The 18394-nt window shown below is 38.1% G+C and overlaps 1 protein-coding gene across 14 annotated transcripts in view; it reads left to right on the top strand.

Annotated features, from left to right (window-relative positions):
- cacna1g (calcium channel, voltage-dependent, T type, alpha 1G subunit) overlaps window positions 1-18394 on the top strand; it is a 234760-nt gene that overhangs the window by 141607 nt on the left and 74759 nt on the right. For 11 of the 14 annotated variants that reach the window (XM_048170124.1, XM_048170126.1, XM_048170125.1 and 8 more), the window contains exons 11-17: window positions 2849-3000; window positions 5409-5594; window positions 5688-5802; window positions 6304-6459; window positions 11817-11882; window positions 16995-17088; window positions 17743-17924. In XM_048170124.1, the coding sequence (XP_048026081.1) occupies window positions 2849-3000; window positions 5409-5594; window positions 5688-5802; window positions 6304-6459; window positions 11817-11882; window positions 16995-17088; window positions 17743-17924 (951 nt within the window). The remainder of the gene's footprint in view (window positions 1-2848; window positions 3001-5408; window positions 5595-5687; window positions 5803-6303; window positions 6460-11816; window positions 11883-16994; window positions 17089-17742; window positions 17925-18394) is intronic. The other 3 variants (XM_048170118.1, XM_048170114.1, XM_048170121.1) reach the window with 1 other exon arrangement.

Genomic DNA, 18394 nt, shown 5'->3' on the forward strand with positions numbered 1-18394 from the left:
CCCCGAATGTACTGCAAATTATCTAAAGAATGCTGGAGTCATGCAGAAATTAGATGTACATTCTCTCAGTTTGAAGTGTACCAGTCACACTTGTCAGGAAAGTGAGTAAGAACACATACAAGTTTTATCGAATCATACATTGTCAATAGCGGTTCACTTCCATGTTTTAGTGCGATTGCGTTCATATCAGCAACGAACCGTACCAGAGTTCACATGAACCATACACCAGACCAGGGGTGGATTCGGGTACAGTTCGCGGGTGCGCACATGAGTTCAGAAAACAGCATTCACATCCTCCAAACAAAACGAACTGTGATGTCATTCGAACCCAGGTGAGCACCAAAAATGCTAGTGTAAAAGCACCCTCTAGCTAGTACTAGCATGTCCCTCTAGGGTTTCCAACCCTGCTCCTGGAGGGCTACCGTTCTGCAGATTTCAGTTTCAACCCAGCTCCAACACACCTGTCTGTAATTATCAAGCAGCCCAGAACACCATGATTAGCTGGTTCAGGTGTGTTTGATTCGGGTTGGAGCTAAAATCTGCAGGGCGGTAGCCTTTCAGGACCAGGGTTGGACACCCCTGCTCTAGGGGCTCCGTAATTTTTAGATATTCCAGGCATAAAAAAGTAAAAAACAGAGAAAAAAAAAGTAGCGAAGTCTGATGTTTCGTGAATCAAAACCTTTCAAAGAGTTCAGCGTTAGTCTTCAGACTTGCCGTTCCCGGAAAAATCACTCCTGCAGAGATTTGTGTATGATGTACTCTTCCCACAAGTGGTCCTGATTTGAACTGAAGGGCCTCACCCTATGAAGAGGCTAAGTGCAAGCTCCTGCTGGGTAGACGGTGCCCAACCCTCAGCTTCTCAGATCCAGAAACAACTAAGAAAAAAAAACAAAAAACTGCTGGCTTTCTTCCCTACCTCTATGAAACACCACAAATAGCCCCACACTTCATCATCGCGCTCCACGGACCACTTCTAAATCTGATTAGATTACATTTAATTCTATTAGCTAATTTAGATGTTATTTTTCATTTCATGCACAGTATGTAATTGTATTTTTTCCTCATTACTTTGCGGAAACAATCATCTCAGTAAAACAATTAGAGTGGTTACATAGTTTTTGTCATCATTTAAAGCTCTGAAGTTCGTTGACCTGTCTAAATGTCTCTTAAAATCACTGTTAGTTTTCACAGGCAAATAGTTGCGTGCTTGGGGATGTTGTGTTTTGTTTTCAGGCGTTTAAGACTCTGTTCATTAAACCCAGCTAGCCGTGATGTTTCAAGAATGTGTTATGCGTGCTGGGTCTCTTGCCCAGTCTCATTTTTACAATCGAAAAAACCGAAGCGAAATATGAACCGGCCCATATGTCTCTCCTTCAATTCACCCGTGTCTCATAAAAAAAAAAAATAAAAAAAATAAAAAAAAATCTTTTTCTCTGCATACCGAACTATCAACAACATCAATTACACCAGGGAATCTTGCAGTTGTTTCTTTGTAGTTCACCTGTATCTGAATTGTGAGTTCAGCTTGCAGTCGTTCGAGACAGTACGCTCTGATAAAACAAAAGAACAATGAGAAACTTGGTGTTTATGATGTCAAAAAGTTAATCCCCACGTAGAGTTTATCTAGCACAGTCTGCACCGTAAGCTATTAGGGAATATGAGGCCATGAAAGTGTGAGTCTGTGTTGTGTTTAATTAAATGAGAACTAAATATGTCTCAGGACCTTTGGAGATTCGTATGTTTTTAGAACATATTTTTCTTATGGAATTTATTCATTTCAAATGGTTTGTGAGTCTGTGTAGCAAATTATCAGGTTGACCAAAGAGTGACACTTCTGTAGATCTGCAGTCTGTCACACTTTACTGCTGGGATGGTATTGTGCAGATGATGAGGTGCCTGGTTTCCTCCATACATGATTAGAACTGAGGTTCATCAGACAAGAGAATACTGTTTTTAGAGAGTCCTTTTTCCAAATTCCAAAGGGTTTTCATGTGTATTCATTGAGAAGAGGCTTGAGTCTGGCCACTGTGCCATAAGGCCCAGGTTGAGTGTTGCAGTGATGTTTGTCCTTTTGTAAATTTCTCCAAGACCCTTCTCCATTGATTGCTCAGTTGGGCCAGGAGGCCAGCTCTAGGAAGAGTCCTGGTTGTTCCAAACTTCCTCCATTAAGGATTATGGAGGCTACATGCTAGAGTTTTTTTTGTAGTATTTAATTTTTTTGTACACTTTAAAATATTAGTTCACTTTCAAAGGAAAATTACCCAAAGCTTTACTCACTCTCAAGCCATCCTAGGTGTATATGAATGACTGATGAACACAATCTGAGAGATATCCTGACACATCCAAGCTTTATTATGCCAGTGAATGGGACCATCCATCCATCCATCCATCTGAATCCATCCATTTGTAACTGTTCCAAGGCCATTTTAATCTGACCTTCATATAACAAAAAGAATTTAAAGTCAAAATGTGTTCGTTTTAATAATAATCAACCCATGGTACATAAAATGATGGGGATTCAGATAAAGAAATGCACATATTTCACTGCACAGCTCCCACAGATGGTTGTTGTTTTTTTTCAGAGACTGTATTTGCTTAATAAAAGAATGTTTTAATGAAAAGTTGTGTCCTTATGTACAGCCTTTCCCCCTTCTTTTCTATTTATATTTTGTCTTCAAATGAGTGCCTGGAGCACTGTTTTCAAAATCGTCAGATTTGTAAGCAGTTCATCTTGCAATTATTATAAATATGACATGCTGTGACTTTCGCATCAGTACTAACATGGCACAATGGCAACTCTGTGATAGTCTGGGTTTATTCTTCCTCTCTCTCTTTTTTTCTTTTTCAGCCTGATGAGCTGACAAACGCTCTGGAAATCAGCAATATCGTCTTCACAAGTTTGTTTGCGCTGGAGATGCTCCTAAAACTGCTGGTCTATGGTCCATTCGGCTACATCAAGAACCCTTACAATATCTTTGACGGCATTATTGTAGTAATCAGGTATACATACTCCCCTGCGTTCCTTTCTCGGGACTTTTAAATGTGTGTTACAATAATAACGCTGCCTGCATCACTGTTTATTGACGTTCATCTTCATTTCTGAAAATGCACACTGGCAGTGTGTTATATCACAACAGTGACAGCCAGGCAGAATGCAGCTATTACTGAGTGATGGGACATCTGTTGCCTGTTCAGTCTGATGACTGTCAGCTGTCATGATGAGTGCTGCAATTTCACGCCCATCCATTCACAATTGACATAAATTAGCATATACTAAGACTTCTGAACAAGCAAAAGATTTGGCATGGTTTGTCGTTATGATGGGTTCTTGCATTTATTAATGCCCAACATGTTGCATAGATACAGTCACCAACACGCACTACTTTGGGGGCATGGATTAACCTGGGGTTGGGCGCAAATACTGGTTACCATAGTAACCCAATCATCCTAGTAGAAAATATAACTAGCAAAAATAATCAGCTTTTTTACATTAATTACTAAATAAATGTTAATTAAAATGATTAAAAACAATACATTTAGTCTAAAGGAATTGTCTCCTCCACACAAATGTATGATTTGTTACGAATCTGCATACACTACTGTTCAAAAGTTTTGGGTTTGTAAGATTTTTGTTTTTGATCAAAAATAGTTAAGGCGTGACACTGCAGGTGAATAGGGTAAAAAAACAACCAAACACACAAACAAAAAACTAATAGTTCTCACCATACTTCCCCAGTGGATTGATTACAATAAGAATTGCAAACATTTTGTATTACGAGTTTTCTAAAATGTTGCAAATGAGGCATTATTTACTTAAAAAGGCGCTAATTTGCATAAAATTCTAGTACAAAAAATCTGAACATTGAATGAATTCAGGTTCAAAATTCCTGTTTCATTTTTTTGACATATTAGAGTCAAAGGTTTTTACAGAGGGGATTTTGGGTATCTCTTTTTATCTCTCAGAAATTACTGTAAACAGTCAGAAAAAAATACATTTTAAATTTTTGTTTGAAATAAAATGTTGTATATAATCTGGCAAATTATATATGAACAAATCCCTCTGTAAAACTTTCAGATTATAGATAGGAATAAAACTGTAAAGTTTGGTGTATGTAAGTGCGAGAAAAAAATAATTTTGAGAAAACGGCCTTTAAAAATATGTTTTGTAATCAAAATCTATAGACAGAAAAAGATAAAGTGCCAAAAAAAGAAATGCTTAAAAGGTGGATTTTAGATGTTTTCTTACCACTTGCCTAAAAAAAAAAGAAGCTCAAAATCGAAAAAAACCCCAAAAAACAGCATTTTAGCCTGTAGTGTCTCACCTTAAAACCATATTGTGAAATATTATTATAAGTTAAAATAACTGTTTTCTATTTTTATATATTTTAAAATTTAATTCATTCCTGTGATGGAAAAGCTGATTTTTTTTTTTTTTTTTTTTTAATATCACATAATGCATTGAAACCGTAATGCATTTTTAAAGTTTTATTTTTTATTTATTTATTTATTTTTTGGTGAATAGAAAGTTCGAAAGAAGAGCATTTATTGAAAATATTCATTTTTTTAAACTGCATAAAAGCTGCAACCCTACATTGTGTACTGTCTGAGTAGGTACTACATTTGAATTTGAATTTACTTTGTGACCGTTAAAATAAAGTGTGCTCTATATAGTATGAATATGGGTAGTATAAATTAAATTCTGACGTACTACATCTGCCATGTTGTTACTGTCATGTTACCTATCAGCATCAGTTGCGTCACTTCACTTCCATTCATAAATCCCCCCTCCTTTGGCCTCATGGGATAATAAAGTGTCCATCAAATGTATGCTTCAGAATCTCTGAAGTGAACTTTTTGCCTACTGTTTTCGCCGACTTTTTTTTTTTTTTTGCATAATATATAGCAGGGAAGTATTTCATTTTGTATGCAGCGAGACACTTTGCTTTCACTTTTACTGTCAATTTAATGCATCCTTGCTCAAAAAATATGCATCTAAAATGTATGCGTCCAAATTTAATGCATCCTTGCTCAAAAATATGCAGTACCTTGCATAAAATGAAATGATCATTCTGCTGCATTTAAGCCATTATTTACTATTTGAGATGTATGAGAATCCACAGGTGTTTCGAATCATTTTGTTGCTCAATTGCATGCATTCACAGCAGTTTTATTTTAGCTTCTTTTATTCAATTAGCGGGTGACATTTTGTGCTTTCTTTGAAATGCAACAAACCGCTCTAACGCCACACCAAAACATGTTGGAATGTTTTTCTTTCATAAAATAACCCAATCTATAGTATTTCCCCCCTTGGACTAAAAGAGTAACTAGTAGCCGGGATTTGTTTTAGCATTGTCCTTCTTGTGCGTTCTGCCAGATAGTAAGATGTGTGTGCTTATATGTGTTGACAGCGTCTGGGAGATTGTTGGTCAGCAGGGAGGAGGTTTATCTGTGCTGCGGACCTTCAGACTCATGCGGGTGTTGAAGCTGGTTCGCTTCATGCCAGCTCTACAGAGGCAGCTGGTGGTCCTGATGAAGACCATGGACAATGTGGCCACCTTCTGCATGCTGCTTATGCTTTTCATATTCATTTTCAGGCAAGATGAGAGAGAATTTTTTTGCAGTTTGAATGTAATGTATTCTGTCCATTTATTTTTCATTTAATTGTATTTTGTAATTTTGTTTTGCAGTATTCTAGGCATGCACCTGTTTGGATGTAAATTCGGGTCTGAGAGAGATGGAGACACACTTCCTGACCGCAAGAACTTTGACACTTTACTGTGGGCCATTGTTACAGTTTTTCAGGCAAGTTACACAAGCTGCAATTTCAATCAGGCATCTTTTTATCCATTAAGAAATTAATACATTTCTTAAACAATGATGCATTAATTGATCAAAAATGACAGTTAAGACATTTATAGGTAACACTTTACATTAAGGTTTACATTAACTACATTACTTAACATCAAATAACAATAAAAACTAATTATATAGCATTTATTAATCTTAGTCTCTTAGTCTGCACAGCGCCTCTTCAAGTCGAACACACCTAGGGATTTCTGAAGGATCATGTGACACTAAAGACTGGAATAAATTAAACACGATCACAGGAATCAATTCAATTTTAAAATGTATTACAGCAGATATTTCTAACAATATTGCTGTTTTTACTGTATGTTTGATCAAATAAATGCAGCCTTCTTTCAGAAAAATCTTACAGAACCCAATGTTTTGAACATAAGTGTAAATGGCAGTTTGACTGAGTATTTGTTCCTGATGTTTGTCTGATATGTTGATGTACATCAGATATTGACTCAGGAGGACTGGAATAAGGTACTGTATAATGGGATGGCCTCCACCTCTCCAGTGGCTGCTCTGTACTTCATCGCCCTCATGACTTTTGGAAACTATGTCCTGTTCAACCTGTTGGTGGCTATCTTAGTGGAGGGATTCCAAACAGAGGTAAAGCCAGTCTCTAACCTAACCTGAACACTTTCATCTTCTTTTTCCCCCTCCTTCACTTGACAGTCTGTCTTCTCCTTTTTGTTCTTTAGAGTCTAGCACATATTCCAACACCATATCTTTCTTCTCTCTTTCTCCTCTAGCTCTCTCCTGTCCCCTTCGTCTAACACTATGTCCTAAACAGGCACGACGTGACAAGATTCAAGTGAAAAGCAATTTTTCTGTCCAGACTGAAAGCAAAATGTCGCTCGACGCAACAAAATCACAGCCAATCTGTTTGCATGCTTTCTCACACTCTACTCCACAGCTGAAGAGCGTGAAACTAAGAACATGTACCTTGAATTTCATGATGCTTCACTAGACAGCAGCCTTTTTATGATTTTCTCTGAGGTACTTGAAAGATTAAACTTGAAGGATTTGTCATATAATTTGTCATGTAAAACTTTTTTTATCAATCTCTTCTTCTTTTTTGATGTTTAATATATGTAAAAAAAAAAAAAAAAGTGATGGTCCAGTGAGTTTAGTGTGGGTTACACAAAAAACCCACATAAAAGAGACTTTGGGTAAAAAGAGACATAAAAGAGACACTGGCTGATTTTCAGAAAAGCATACTAGCATACTACTCCTATGGCATAATTTGTAAGAGTAGTATGCTATTCCGAATTTAGCCAGTATATTGGGGTGAATTGGAGAAAGCATAATGTTTAATATAGCAGCCACCAAGAATAAAAGTCTCACATTTCAACTTTTTGATAGTGTGTTTTCACTAAAATACAGTTTAACTGGACCAATGCAAAATTTTAGGTGTGTCCCAAGTTGCATACTTATGCACCTTTCTATGCTATTTTGTGGTAAAAATACTGAGTAGTGTGTTCACACTAAAAACTCCAACAAAAAAGGCATTCACACTAAGAACAATAACTATAACGATAACTATACCATCCACACCAACGCACAATTCCCGCTTTAAATGTTCAAGTTCTTTGAAGTCGGATGGATTCTGATTGGCTGTCAATGTTTTCATCATTCTTTAGCTGGAAAAAAAAATAAAAAATTCTGAAAGTGATTCCAATTATATCATTATTCTCTGTCAAGCTGTGGAATGGATTCCCCTATTCTCAAAGCGGAGGTATCGCGGCTTCCGGACCGTATCCGCGAACGGACCCGTATCGGCATCTACTTGCGCGCAGTGACAGATCCGCAACAAAGGCGGCATGGCTCCGTGCTGCATCCGCGATTAAAACCTTACCTCCGCGGCGGGTCCGTTTGGAACCCGCAAATTGATACAACCCTTACAGTAAAGGCGCATGCGCATCCACGGATCCGACATGGGCCCGCTCAGGATCCGCTGATTGACAGCTGATCCTCTGGGCGGTGCCAAAACGAATGCGACAGTCACGTTGGTTTGGCGACTTGAATGCGTATCCGGCTAGGAGTCTCCTGCTGTGTGGGTTATGTTTATCATCATATGGGTAATATCATACAAGTAGCTGTGCGATATGGCTGTTTATTAGCATGGCTGTGATTCGGCCGAAGCACTGGCTGAGATGAAGCTGTTCTCGGCGGGTACACGAGCACTGAACGTCCGCTGGAACTCGCATCTCCAAAAACGTCTAAACAAATTGTAATATAGGTGCTATGATTAAAAATGAGTCACATATTTCAGGTCTAAACAACTACATTCTCGCCTAAAATACTCTTAAATCAACAGTTTGTGGTACAACAAGTGTACCGTGATTTGCTCTGCCGCCATGACAGCCGCTTCAAGCGGAGTGATACAAACGGTGAAAAGACAGGAGTGCTGTTATCCGCAGAATATCACATGGCTCTTGGTGAATCAGATTCGAGAACCAGAAAGAACTGTTGTATAAATATATATATGGAAAATATAAAATATAAGAAATATAGGAAAATATACACTAGGCTATAGAGTACATAATGTGTAGATTAAGTGCATAGTGTATAGTATTTTGGGACACAACTATTTTTTTTTATCATAATTTGAGCTAAATTTTAAATATGCAATACTATTTTTGTCAGATTTTATTGTTGATTTAAAATGTTATCATTGTTATCTTGACAAACAGCTTTGGAGATTATGGTCTTTCTTATTTAAGTGGATAGATAGTTGTACTGTAGAAAATAGCTGCCTGGGAGCGTTTCCAAGATGGCCGCTGAAAGAGCTGAATTGGGACTTTGTGCCACAGAAGGACAGAAGCAACTGACAAATGTAGTGTCATTGTCACAGCTGGTTAAGACAGACACTTGGAAAGCTTGTTGCTTTGTCGCATTGTGCCTGGTTAGGACACTGTAGTATAATTTATTCAACTAGAAGTGATGAGTTTCTTGTTCTGTGTATAATAGTACCTACTCCACACTCTTCTCATCCTCCTTCCTTCATTCTTTTGCTTTATCGCCTTCTTTTTCCATGATCTTATGAGACAACTTATCTCCCAATGCATAGCAGCCATTCTTCTCTGACAGAAAGACAGACACACACACAAAAATGGCCAGACTCATGATAAATCAGAGATATAAATGTTATACCTATGCATCATTTTGGGTGGAGGGGTTGTTTTATTACTGTCTCTTTGGAAAGAGACAAACCAAACCATGCAGGTTGGCGTGTGTATACAGTGCAAATAATCTAGGATTTGATTTGATCACCTTTATTTGTACGGTATGATGAAGTATTGAAAATAAAATTGTTTTCATATGCATTTTGTTGAACTCTTGTTGTTTGGCTTTTTAGTGGATGTAAAACAGTCTCTCATCTCATGATAAATGTTAGTGTAAATCTAAAACCCTGACAATTTATTATAACCTCTGCTCACATGGTTGATTCCAAAGATTTGTTAAAAAAAAAAACAACTTTAAATGAAAATAAGTATCTCTAGATTTTGATTGATTGTTCAATTGAACAAAATCATTGTTAGAATAAAGAACGATGAATCAAAAATCTTAAAGTGCTTTTTCTGTAACACCTCATTAGAGCAACAACAAGAGCAACAAAACATATAATTGAAAATTGCTTTGTCATTCATTTTAATTTGCATAATGGAAGTGAAAGAGGAAGTTCTAAGTGTGGATGAACAGACAGACTTTTAGTTGACTTGAGAGAAGGTAATATCTGGACGGAGCTCAGTTCTTTGCTTTTTTCCCCTCTCTAAAAGATGAGCGTGCCTCTCCTGTGCTTGCCTGCCAGATAGAAATAGCTTTCATGCTGCATCATGGCAGTTTAGAGGAAATTATGTTGCTCAGAAGCCTTCAAAATAAACTCTCTACTCTTAAATTAGAGAGGATAGCCCGCACTCAGCTGACCCCTATCTGCCTTTACCTTTGCTAAGTGCATCAGATATTATAATCTCATCCCAACTGTTGTAATACCCATATGCTCCTGCTCTCCCCTACAACTGACGAACACTGTTGACTTAATATTTTAACCTTACATCGTTTTCTGCAAACATCATGTTTATTTTTAGTTGGTCGAACTTTTCAGTGCGTCAGGGTTGCTGGGGAAACCGGTGGCTGAATGACGCGTGTGAAGCAGAGAGATCAAGCGCTAGGATGAATGTCCCTTCAACAGCGTAATGTCCCGTCCACTGAAGCAAAAAGCTTCACATAGTCGCACTGCTGTAAACAGGCAGTCTTGTTCATGTCAGATTATATGTCAGTTTGTTCAGTGACCCTTCCATGTAGTTTATTGGTGAAAAGCTGGATTTTTATTTTTTTTAATTATTGAATTATTGAATGAGTTTTACTACTTTTTACTATTTGTGTCCCTCTTTGCAGTAGCACCTTTATAGGTCAAATATACTGTACACTACTGTTAAGTTTGGGGTTGGTATGCTTTTTAAATGTTTTTGTTTCTTATTCTCACCAAGGCTACATTTATTTAATCAAAAACAGTAAAATAGTAAAGTCCCCGATATACTTCATACAAAATAGAAGAATGAACTGATGTGATGTCATTTAAAATCCACGTTTTTTTGCGGGGCTCCCCAGTTAAAAGTCGCATTCCGGGGGCTAAATATCATGTTATTTGGGGTCGCTTTAACCCACGGACATGAAAAACAACCCGCGGCAACAGCCTAAAAGTAGCCCAGTTCCACTGGAAAATCATGGACTTGGCAACACTGGGTCCCACGGTAAAAATCGTGTTCCGAAGGGTAAAATCTGTGTTTTTGGCGGGGCTCACCTGGTAAAAGTCACATTCCAGAGACTAAATATCATGTTATGTGGGGTCACTTTAACCCGCGGACATGAAAAACAACCCGCGGCAACAGTCTAAAAATTGCCCAATTATGCGGAAAAACCGCAGACTTGGCAACACTGATGGGCAGCGTCAGATGTTCGATTACAGTATATCGCTCTATCTGCATTTTACCCCTTAACAAAGAACGAAAAAAACTTTGCCTGAAGCATATTTGGGCCTTAACATTGTAAAAAATAAATATATTATAAAAATAAATAATAAATATTTTAAATATATTTTAAATTGTAATTTATTCCTATGATGGCAAAGCTACATTTTCAGCAGCCATTGACTGGAGTCAATCTTCAGTGTCACATGATCCTTTATATATCATTCTAATATGCTGATTTGGTGCTCAAGAAACGTATTACCACTCTTGAAATCATTTGTGCTGCTTAATATTTTAATGAAATATTTACTTCAACTGGATTCTTTAATAGAAAAAGAATGTCAGATTTGACAAGCTGCAGCATGACATGCCCAGCACTCTCATTAGAGTGAGTGGATGCCAAGGTAGGGTGCCCAAATTAGTACCTTGTTACAGAGGCAGTAACAATAAAATTCACTGAATGTGTTGTTATTCTTGTTGAACATAATTTTCCAAGAACTTTGGAACCTAAAAATCGGGCTGTGGTTTAAAAAGGCTTCATTTGACCCAAAGCAGAGTATTTTATATCTTTTTTTTTTATAACACAAGGAGTTTGCAGGATTAAAAGAAAACAACATTAATTTTATATGCATTGAAATATGTAATGTAATTCACTAACTTTGACAGATTCACAATATGTCAATGTGTGCTATTTCAAAGGAGCAGGAGAGGAGTTCATCAATATCAGAGAATAAAAGAGCCAAGAGTTGATACCTGCTGTTGCAGCATTTTTACTATAAGCAAAAACTCACTATACCGAGGATGCTAACAGCCTAAACTCCACCCAAAATGCTAAATTGTTTTTACTTCAACAGAAGTATTTAGTGAAATGTGGGAGTAAAATTTCTCATAATTTGTCTTTTGTCAATTTTCTAACACTTTTCTTATGCTTTTTTTTCCCCTTTCTTACCTTTTCGCTCTGTGTGGTAAAATCCTAACACGTGTCCACTTTAGGAAATAACCAAGAGGGACGATTTGCATGGCCAGCTGAGCTGTATTCAGCTGCCTATAGACTCAGGGGTATGTAGCACTCCGCATGATGTAACCCAGTGAGACTAACCAGGAGGACCAGCGTTTGTGGACAGTGTCACTTGTGATTGTTTCTTGTAGCAGCAGACTTGACTCAAAGTCTTTCTTCAGGTTCACTTGCTCAATGCCTGGCGGCAGAGTACAAACCTTGTAGAGCCTCATGCTTTATTTTATCTGGCTGAAAGGATGTGTTTGGGCTTATGGAAAGCCTCAGCGAAATCAGACAAAGCCAGACAGACTGCTGTGCAAAAGCAAATAAGGCAACTGGGAAGTCCTTTTAAATAGGTCTCAAAATCGTTTAATACGCAGATACGTTTTCTTTACTTTTAATTATTTTGATCTTGTCGCTCTGCATGATATCATCGTATTTTTTTTATTTAACTAGACTTAAAGTTTTCCTCTGAGTTCAGTAACTCTGCTATCGAGAAAGTCCATTCAGTGAGCCAGAGCTGAGTGGAAGCACTTGACCCTGTTGAGGAGACTCTGTCTGTTTGTGGTTCTGGACATCACATCCTGTATTTGTTTTCATTCATACAGCTGTGCTAGGTGACATTTGCAGTGGAAGGCTATGAAATGGAGAGCACCAATGGCTATGTGCACTCTCAGAAAAATGGTACAAAAGCTGTAATTGCAGCGGTACCCTTTAAAAAGGTTCTAATATTTATTTAGGTTCTCATGTGCACCTTTAAGCTACTGATATGCACCCTTTATGGGTAAATAAGATACAACGGTGTACCTTTTGAAAGCGTACCACCCCAGTTGTCTCTTTTGTACCTTTCTATTTTCTGAGAGGGTTTGAACTTGTCTCTTATGCCTTCCAGTCCTTTACCTCGACAAACAAACTTACATAAACCTCTCGGCTACTCTGGGGCTATTAGCACATTTCATGTCAAAACATGCCTGAAGTCTCTCTATCAGCAAGCCCAGTAGAATTCCCAAATTAAGACCTGTGATTGTTAAGCAGCAGTTGCACAGCAACCTTAATGTCTTAATTGACAGAACAGCCCCAGTAGGCTTTCTTTCACACCTTGTACCTGACCAAAGCAGCTCTGGCAAACATAGCTTAAAAGGATAATTCTAATGTTTCAGACTGGAATTGAAGGTATTCAATGAAATTTTTGACATTTTATGAAAGAAGTACAACACAATCTCATGGCAGTTTGTAACTATTTTGGTTTTTGGTGAATTAGTGATGAATTTGAATGAATTTGTACAATCTCATTTATACATTTTTGAATGATCTGCTTAAACTGCTTAAAGTTGTAGTTAATAGTAAGGAATTGGACAATAATCTAAAGTGTGACCAAATAAGGTTTAGGAGTGGAGGTTCATGCTTATTTTTTAGAAGTAGTTTAGAAATAGTTCAAATTCATATGAATTCACTACCAATTCACTAAAGCATAAAATATTAATTTTAAAATAGTACTTTCAAAATATAAAATTTTTTAGGTCCCACTTTATATTAGGTGGCCTTAACTACTATGTACTTACATTTGCACTTATTGTGTACATACATGTTTTACATTGTACTTACATTTTAAAAAATACCAGCATGTATCTGTCATTAATTTCTGTAATTACATTTATAATTACACTGCTGGCCCATCCCTTACACCTTGACCCACCCTTAAACCTACCCATACCACCAAACCTGTCCCTAACCATACCCCTACCCACCTCAATAGCAGCAAAAGTGTTTTGCAACACAATATGAACACAATAAGTACATTGTACTTATTTTCTGATGCAACTACATAGTAATTAAGGCACTCTAGTATAAAGTAGGACCCATTTTCATGAGATTGGGTTGAAAACGTATTTGCAGAGGAATCATTCTTTCATCAGTCAGACCTTTTCATTTTTGTTCACAAACATTTCAAAATGGATTGATTCCTTTATAAATTAGACTGATCCAATTAAGCTCACTAGAGAGAGAGATTGAGTAAATACGTCTTCTTTTTTTTTTTTTTTTTTAAAGTGCAGATGAAAAGGTCATTCAAATTTTTAACATCAAGGTGAACTATTGCTTTAATAAACCTTAGATTTAATTGATTTTACATAGAATGCAGTGGCTAATAGTTTTTGCTAAGACTTCAAAAAGTCAGATAGCTTATTTAGCTAACACTGTAGGTATTTTATGTTTCTGCTACATCTCTTTACTCAGAACGGCGATATCGGATTTCGGATAGTGAAGTCCAACCCAGATACGTCGTCCCCAGTGCTCAATTCTGAGCATGCAGTGAGTACCAGTGGGTGCTAATGCTAAGCTAACTGCTAACTGCAAGGTGGTCACCTATTGAAGATGCTTTGTAGCGCCTCTCTGCTAGTTCAACCTATCACAGCTGTGTTTTGTTTTACTGTTCACTGTGGTTGAGAAAGTACAAGGAGTCCCTCTCATGTCTTGACTTACAGAGCTTGACTCCAGTGTCATAACTATTTCAAATTAGTTTTTTTGTTGCCGTACTGTAGTATCATATATATTGTGTTATTCCCTATTGACAAGTCCTATTCACTGTTTTTCATTGTTATGATGTGAATTAATTGCTGTTCAACTGTAATGTGTTTAGTGTTACAATGATCCCACTGGTTTCAATGCAACTCAAATTTGCTTTGTTTTTGTTCCTTACCCATTTACACACCCATTACTAATGCATTGATTTTTTTTCAGAGAGCAAAATACACAATGCTTTGATTCAGCTTGTTGTTAATATGTGAAGCCAATGGGATGCATTGTTCGTAGGTGCAAGGTTTGTCAGAATAGTCTCCACTGTGTCTCCTCTTTGTCTTTGACCATTAATTCCATTGAGTACTGTGAATATGCTAAAATGAGTTTTCTATTGACGTTTTCACATCAGGCAACCACACGATGAGCCGAAAAAAAGGTTTAATCCTTTATCATCTTTATTGTATTGTATTTGTATTACAATCATTGTCCACAGATAGAATTTGCCCTAATGGCCAAACTCAGAGAGCGATCTATGTCCTTAAACAGTGGTCTCTGTTTTGACAAACCAACCAGGGTTGAACTTCTGTGCTACACCACACTGAAACACTCTCGGCATTAAGCCATTTCAAGACTAGCCCAAGACTGGGGACAAGAGGACACAAACAATGAGCCCTCTGATAAAAATAGCAGTGTTTATTTCTCCTGCCTGATCGTTGGACGTGCCTCCTCTACTGGTGCTGTTCCTCCAGTGAGCCGAGAAACCCCCCCTACACATATTCACCTGCATGTGGATGTGTCTTACTCTAATATACAGTGCATCCGGAAAGTATTCACAGCGCTTAACTTTTTCCACATTTTGTTATGTTACAGCCTTATTCCAAAAGAGATTAAATTCATTATTTTCCTCAAAATTCTACAAACAATAGCCCATAATGACAATAAAAAAAAAGAAAAAAAAATCACATGTACATAAGTATTCACAGCTTTTGCTCAATGCTTTGTTGAAGCACCTTTGGCACCAATTACAGCCAAAGTCTTTTTGAGTATGATGCTACAAGCTTGGCACACCTATTTTTGGGCAGTTTCTCCCATTCTTCTTTGCAAGACCTCTCAAGCTCCATCAGGTTGGATGGGGAGCATCAGTGCACAGCCATTTTCAGATTTCTCCAGAGATGTTCAATTGTGTTCAAGTCTGGCTCTGGCTGGGCCACTCAAGGACATTCACAGAGTTGTCCCGTTGCCACTCTTGTGTTATCTTGGCTGTGTGCATAGGGTCATTGTCCTGTTGGAAGATAAACCTTTTCCCCAGTCTGAGGTCCAGAGTGCTCTGGAGCAGGTTTTCATCAAGGATGTCTCTGTACATTGCTGCATTCATCTTTCCCTCGATCCTGACTAGTCTCCCAGTTCCTGCTGATGAAAAACATCCCCACAGCATGATGCTGCCACCACCATGCTTCACTGTAGGGATGGTATTGGCCAGGTGATGAGCGGTGCCTGGTTTCCTCCAGACATGACGCTTGCTATTCAGGCCAAAGAGAGAATTTTGTTTCTCATGGTCTGAGAATCCTCCAGGCAGGCTGTCATGTGCCTTTTACAGAGGAATGGCTTCTGTCTGGCCACTCTAACATACAGGCCTGATTGGTGGAGTGCTGCAGAGATAGTTGTTCTTCTGGAAGGTTTTCCTCTCTCCACAGAGAAAAGCTGGAGTCCCTCCCTGACTAAGGCTCTTCTCCCCATGACTAAGGCCCTTCTCCCCCGAGCGCTCAGTTTGGCTGGGTGGTCTGCTCTGTGAAGAGACCTGGTGGTTCCAAACTTCTTCCTTTTATGGATGATGGAGGCCACTGTGCTCATTGGGACCTTCAATGCTGCAGAAATTTTTCTGTACCCTTCCCCAGATCTGTGCCTTGATACAACCCTGCCTCCGAGGTCTACAGACAATTCCTTGGACTTCATGGCTTGGTTTGTGCTCTGACATGCACCGTTAACTGTGGGACCTTATATAGACAGGTGTGTGCCTTTCCAAATCATGTCCAATCAACTGAATTTACCACAGGTGGACTCCATTCAAGTTGTTGAAACATCTCAAGGATGATCTGTGGAAACAGAATGCACCTGAGCTCAGTTTTGAGTGTCATGGCAAAGGGTGTGAATACTTATGTACATGTGATTTTTTTTTTCAAACAAACTTCTTTCATGTTGTCATTATGGGGTATTGTTTGTAGAATTTTGAGGAAACTAATGAATTTAATCCCATTTGGAATAAGGCTATAACATAACAAAATGTAGAAAGAGTGAAGTGCTGTGAATACTTTATGGATGCACTCTAACAGGTGGTCTGACCATGAGATCATCTGCTTAAAAATATACAGAATATACATTGAACTAATATTTAGCACACAATACTTGTGGTTTCAGAGTGGTAGTGCAACCTGGTGCTGCTAAATGCATGCCGGCACTTCGTTTTTGTGGATTACCCCAATTAGGATGTCTCTGCCTTAGATACCAGTCACCCTCTGGCCTTTTTTGAGGGCTGCTGGAGTGGGGAGACCACACCCTCACCCACCTACCTGTTCCTCACCCTACAATATGCTTCCCTAAGCCCCAGCAGGACTAAGACCTGCTAACTAATGTTTGTTTATCTTCCGGATTTGATAAAGGGTGATGCCTCAAAGTCTGACTCTGAAGCAGATTTCTATGCACGGAGCTTGGAGGATGTTTCAGGACATAAGAAGGATCTTTCAGCATCATCCGGTAAGACCCACAAAGCATTGTTTACATGAAAGCACATGGCATATTCAGGGCTCAATAAAAAAATAATTCTGCTGGCCAATAAGATTTTTACTTGCCCTGTCAACAAATTAACTGGCCCCACTACAAAAGAATAGTTGATTGATTGATTGTTTATTTAATAGAAATATTTGTGTTTATCATTAACTAAGTGTTCTTTACAACATTTTTGTTGCTTTTTTCAGAAAGCTGGAAATTATGCAGCTGTAATATAAATCCATGGTTTTATATGAGTTTATAGATTTTTGAACTCAAGTTTGTTTGAACGGACCATCCTTATTGTTTAGTCCTGATATTGTCAAATGAGCTTGTCTAAAACATGTAGCCACAGAGTATACTGGCAGTTTTTTGCAGGACACAAGCCATTTTTTATATTAAACATGATTAATGTGCACTCTTATATTTTAAAATCCACAAGCTAGCTTCTGTGCTATCCCAGATACCCTTTTACCCTTCTAACAGTGGGTTTATACTATGTATTTCTGTCTTTTTGACATAATGCATCATGGTCCTGTTTGAAGATTAAAGCCTGTTTGAAAAATTCATGCTTGAAATGGTTCCTAATGCATTTTTCAGCTGTCAGTGATGTTGAGCATACTATCCCTGTCCCTTCCACAGTTGTTCCCATCAATGGCCATGTGGATTTGAAGACCAGCCTGACCCCTCCTCTCATCACTCATACAGCTGCAACACCCATGCCCATCCCTAAGATATCAGGAGGAGGAGACCCTGCACTGGGCTACGAGTCCCGCAGAGGCAGCAATGTTTCCATGGATCCCAATGGCCAAGATAAATCTCCGGTCAGTGACTACCGTTCTCTGTCATGATAGAGAAAGTTGGACAAACTACAGTTTTATTTTCCTTTCTGTTTATTTATTTATTTATTTATTGCTGACATTGCACTCAGAAACATTACATTTTGTAATAAATACCATTCAAAATGAACTCGCTATGATTGTACAGTTGGCAATATGAGGATGCTCAATGCTAGAGCTATGTAAGCAGGTTGCGTGCTGCGTTTATCCAATCAATGACACTGAAACAGCAAATATGCAAATAAGAACCCAGGGTTTAAGAATGTACAATGTGAAACGTCAGCTTATGAATTCCCTGGATTTATTGTTAACCCCGGGTAAGATATGAGCAAGTTATGAGTGTGAAACGTGAAGCAAGATAACCCAGGATTCCATTTACCCGGGATTTAGAATGACCCAGGGTTAACTATTTCAAGTGTGAAAAGCCCTATAGTTATTCAACTTCTATTAATATA

This window comes from Megalobrama amblycephala, linkage group LG20 (assembly GCF_018812025.1).
Source record: "Megalobrama amblycephala isolate DHTTF-2021 linkage group LG20, ASM1881202v1, whole genome shotgun sequence".
Classification (NCBI taxonomy): domain Eukaryota; kingdom Metazoa; phylum Chordata; class Actinopteri; order Cypriniformes; family Xenocyprididae; genus Megalobrama; species Megalobrama amblycephala.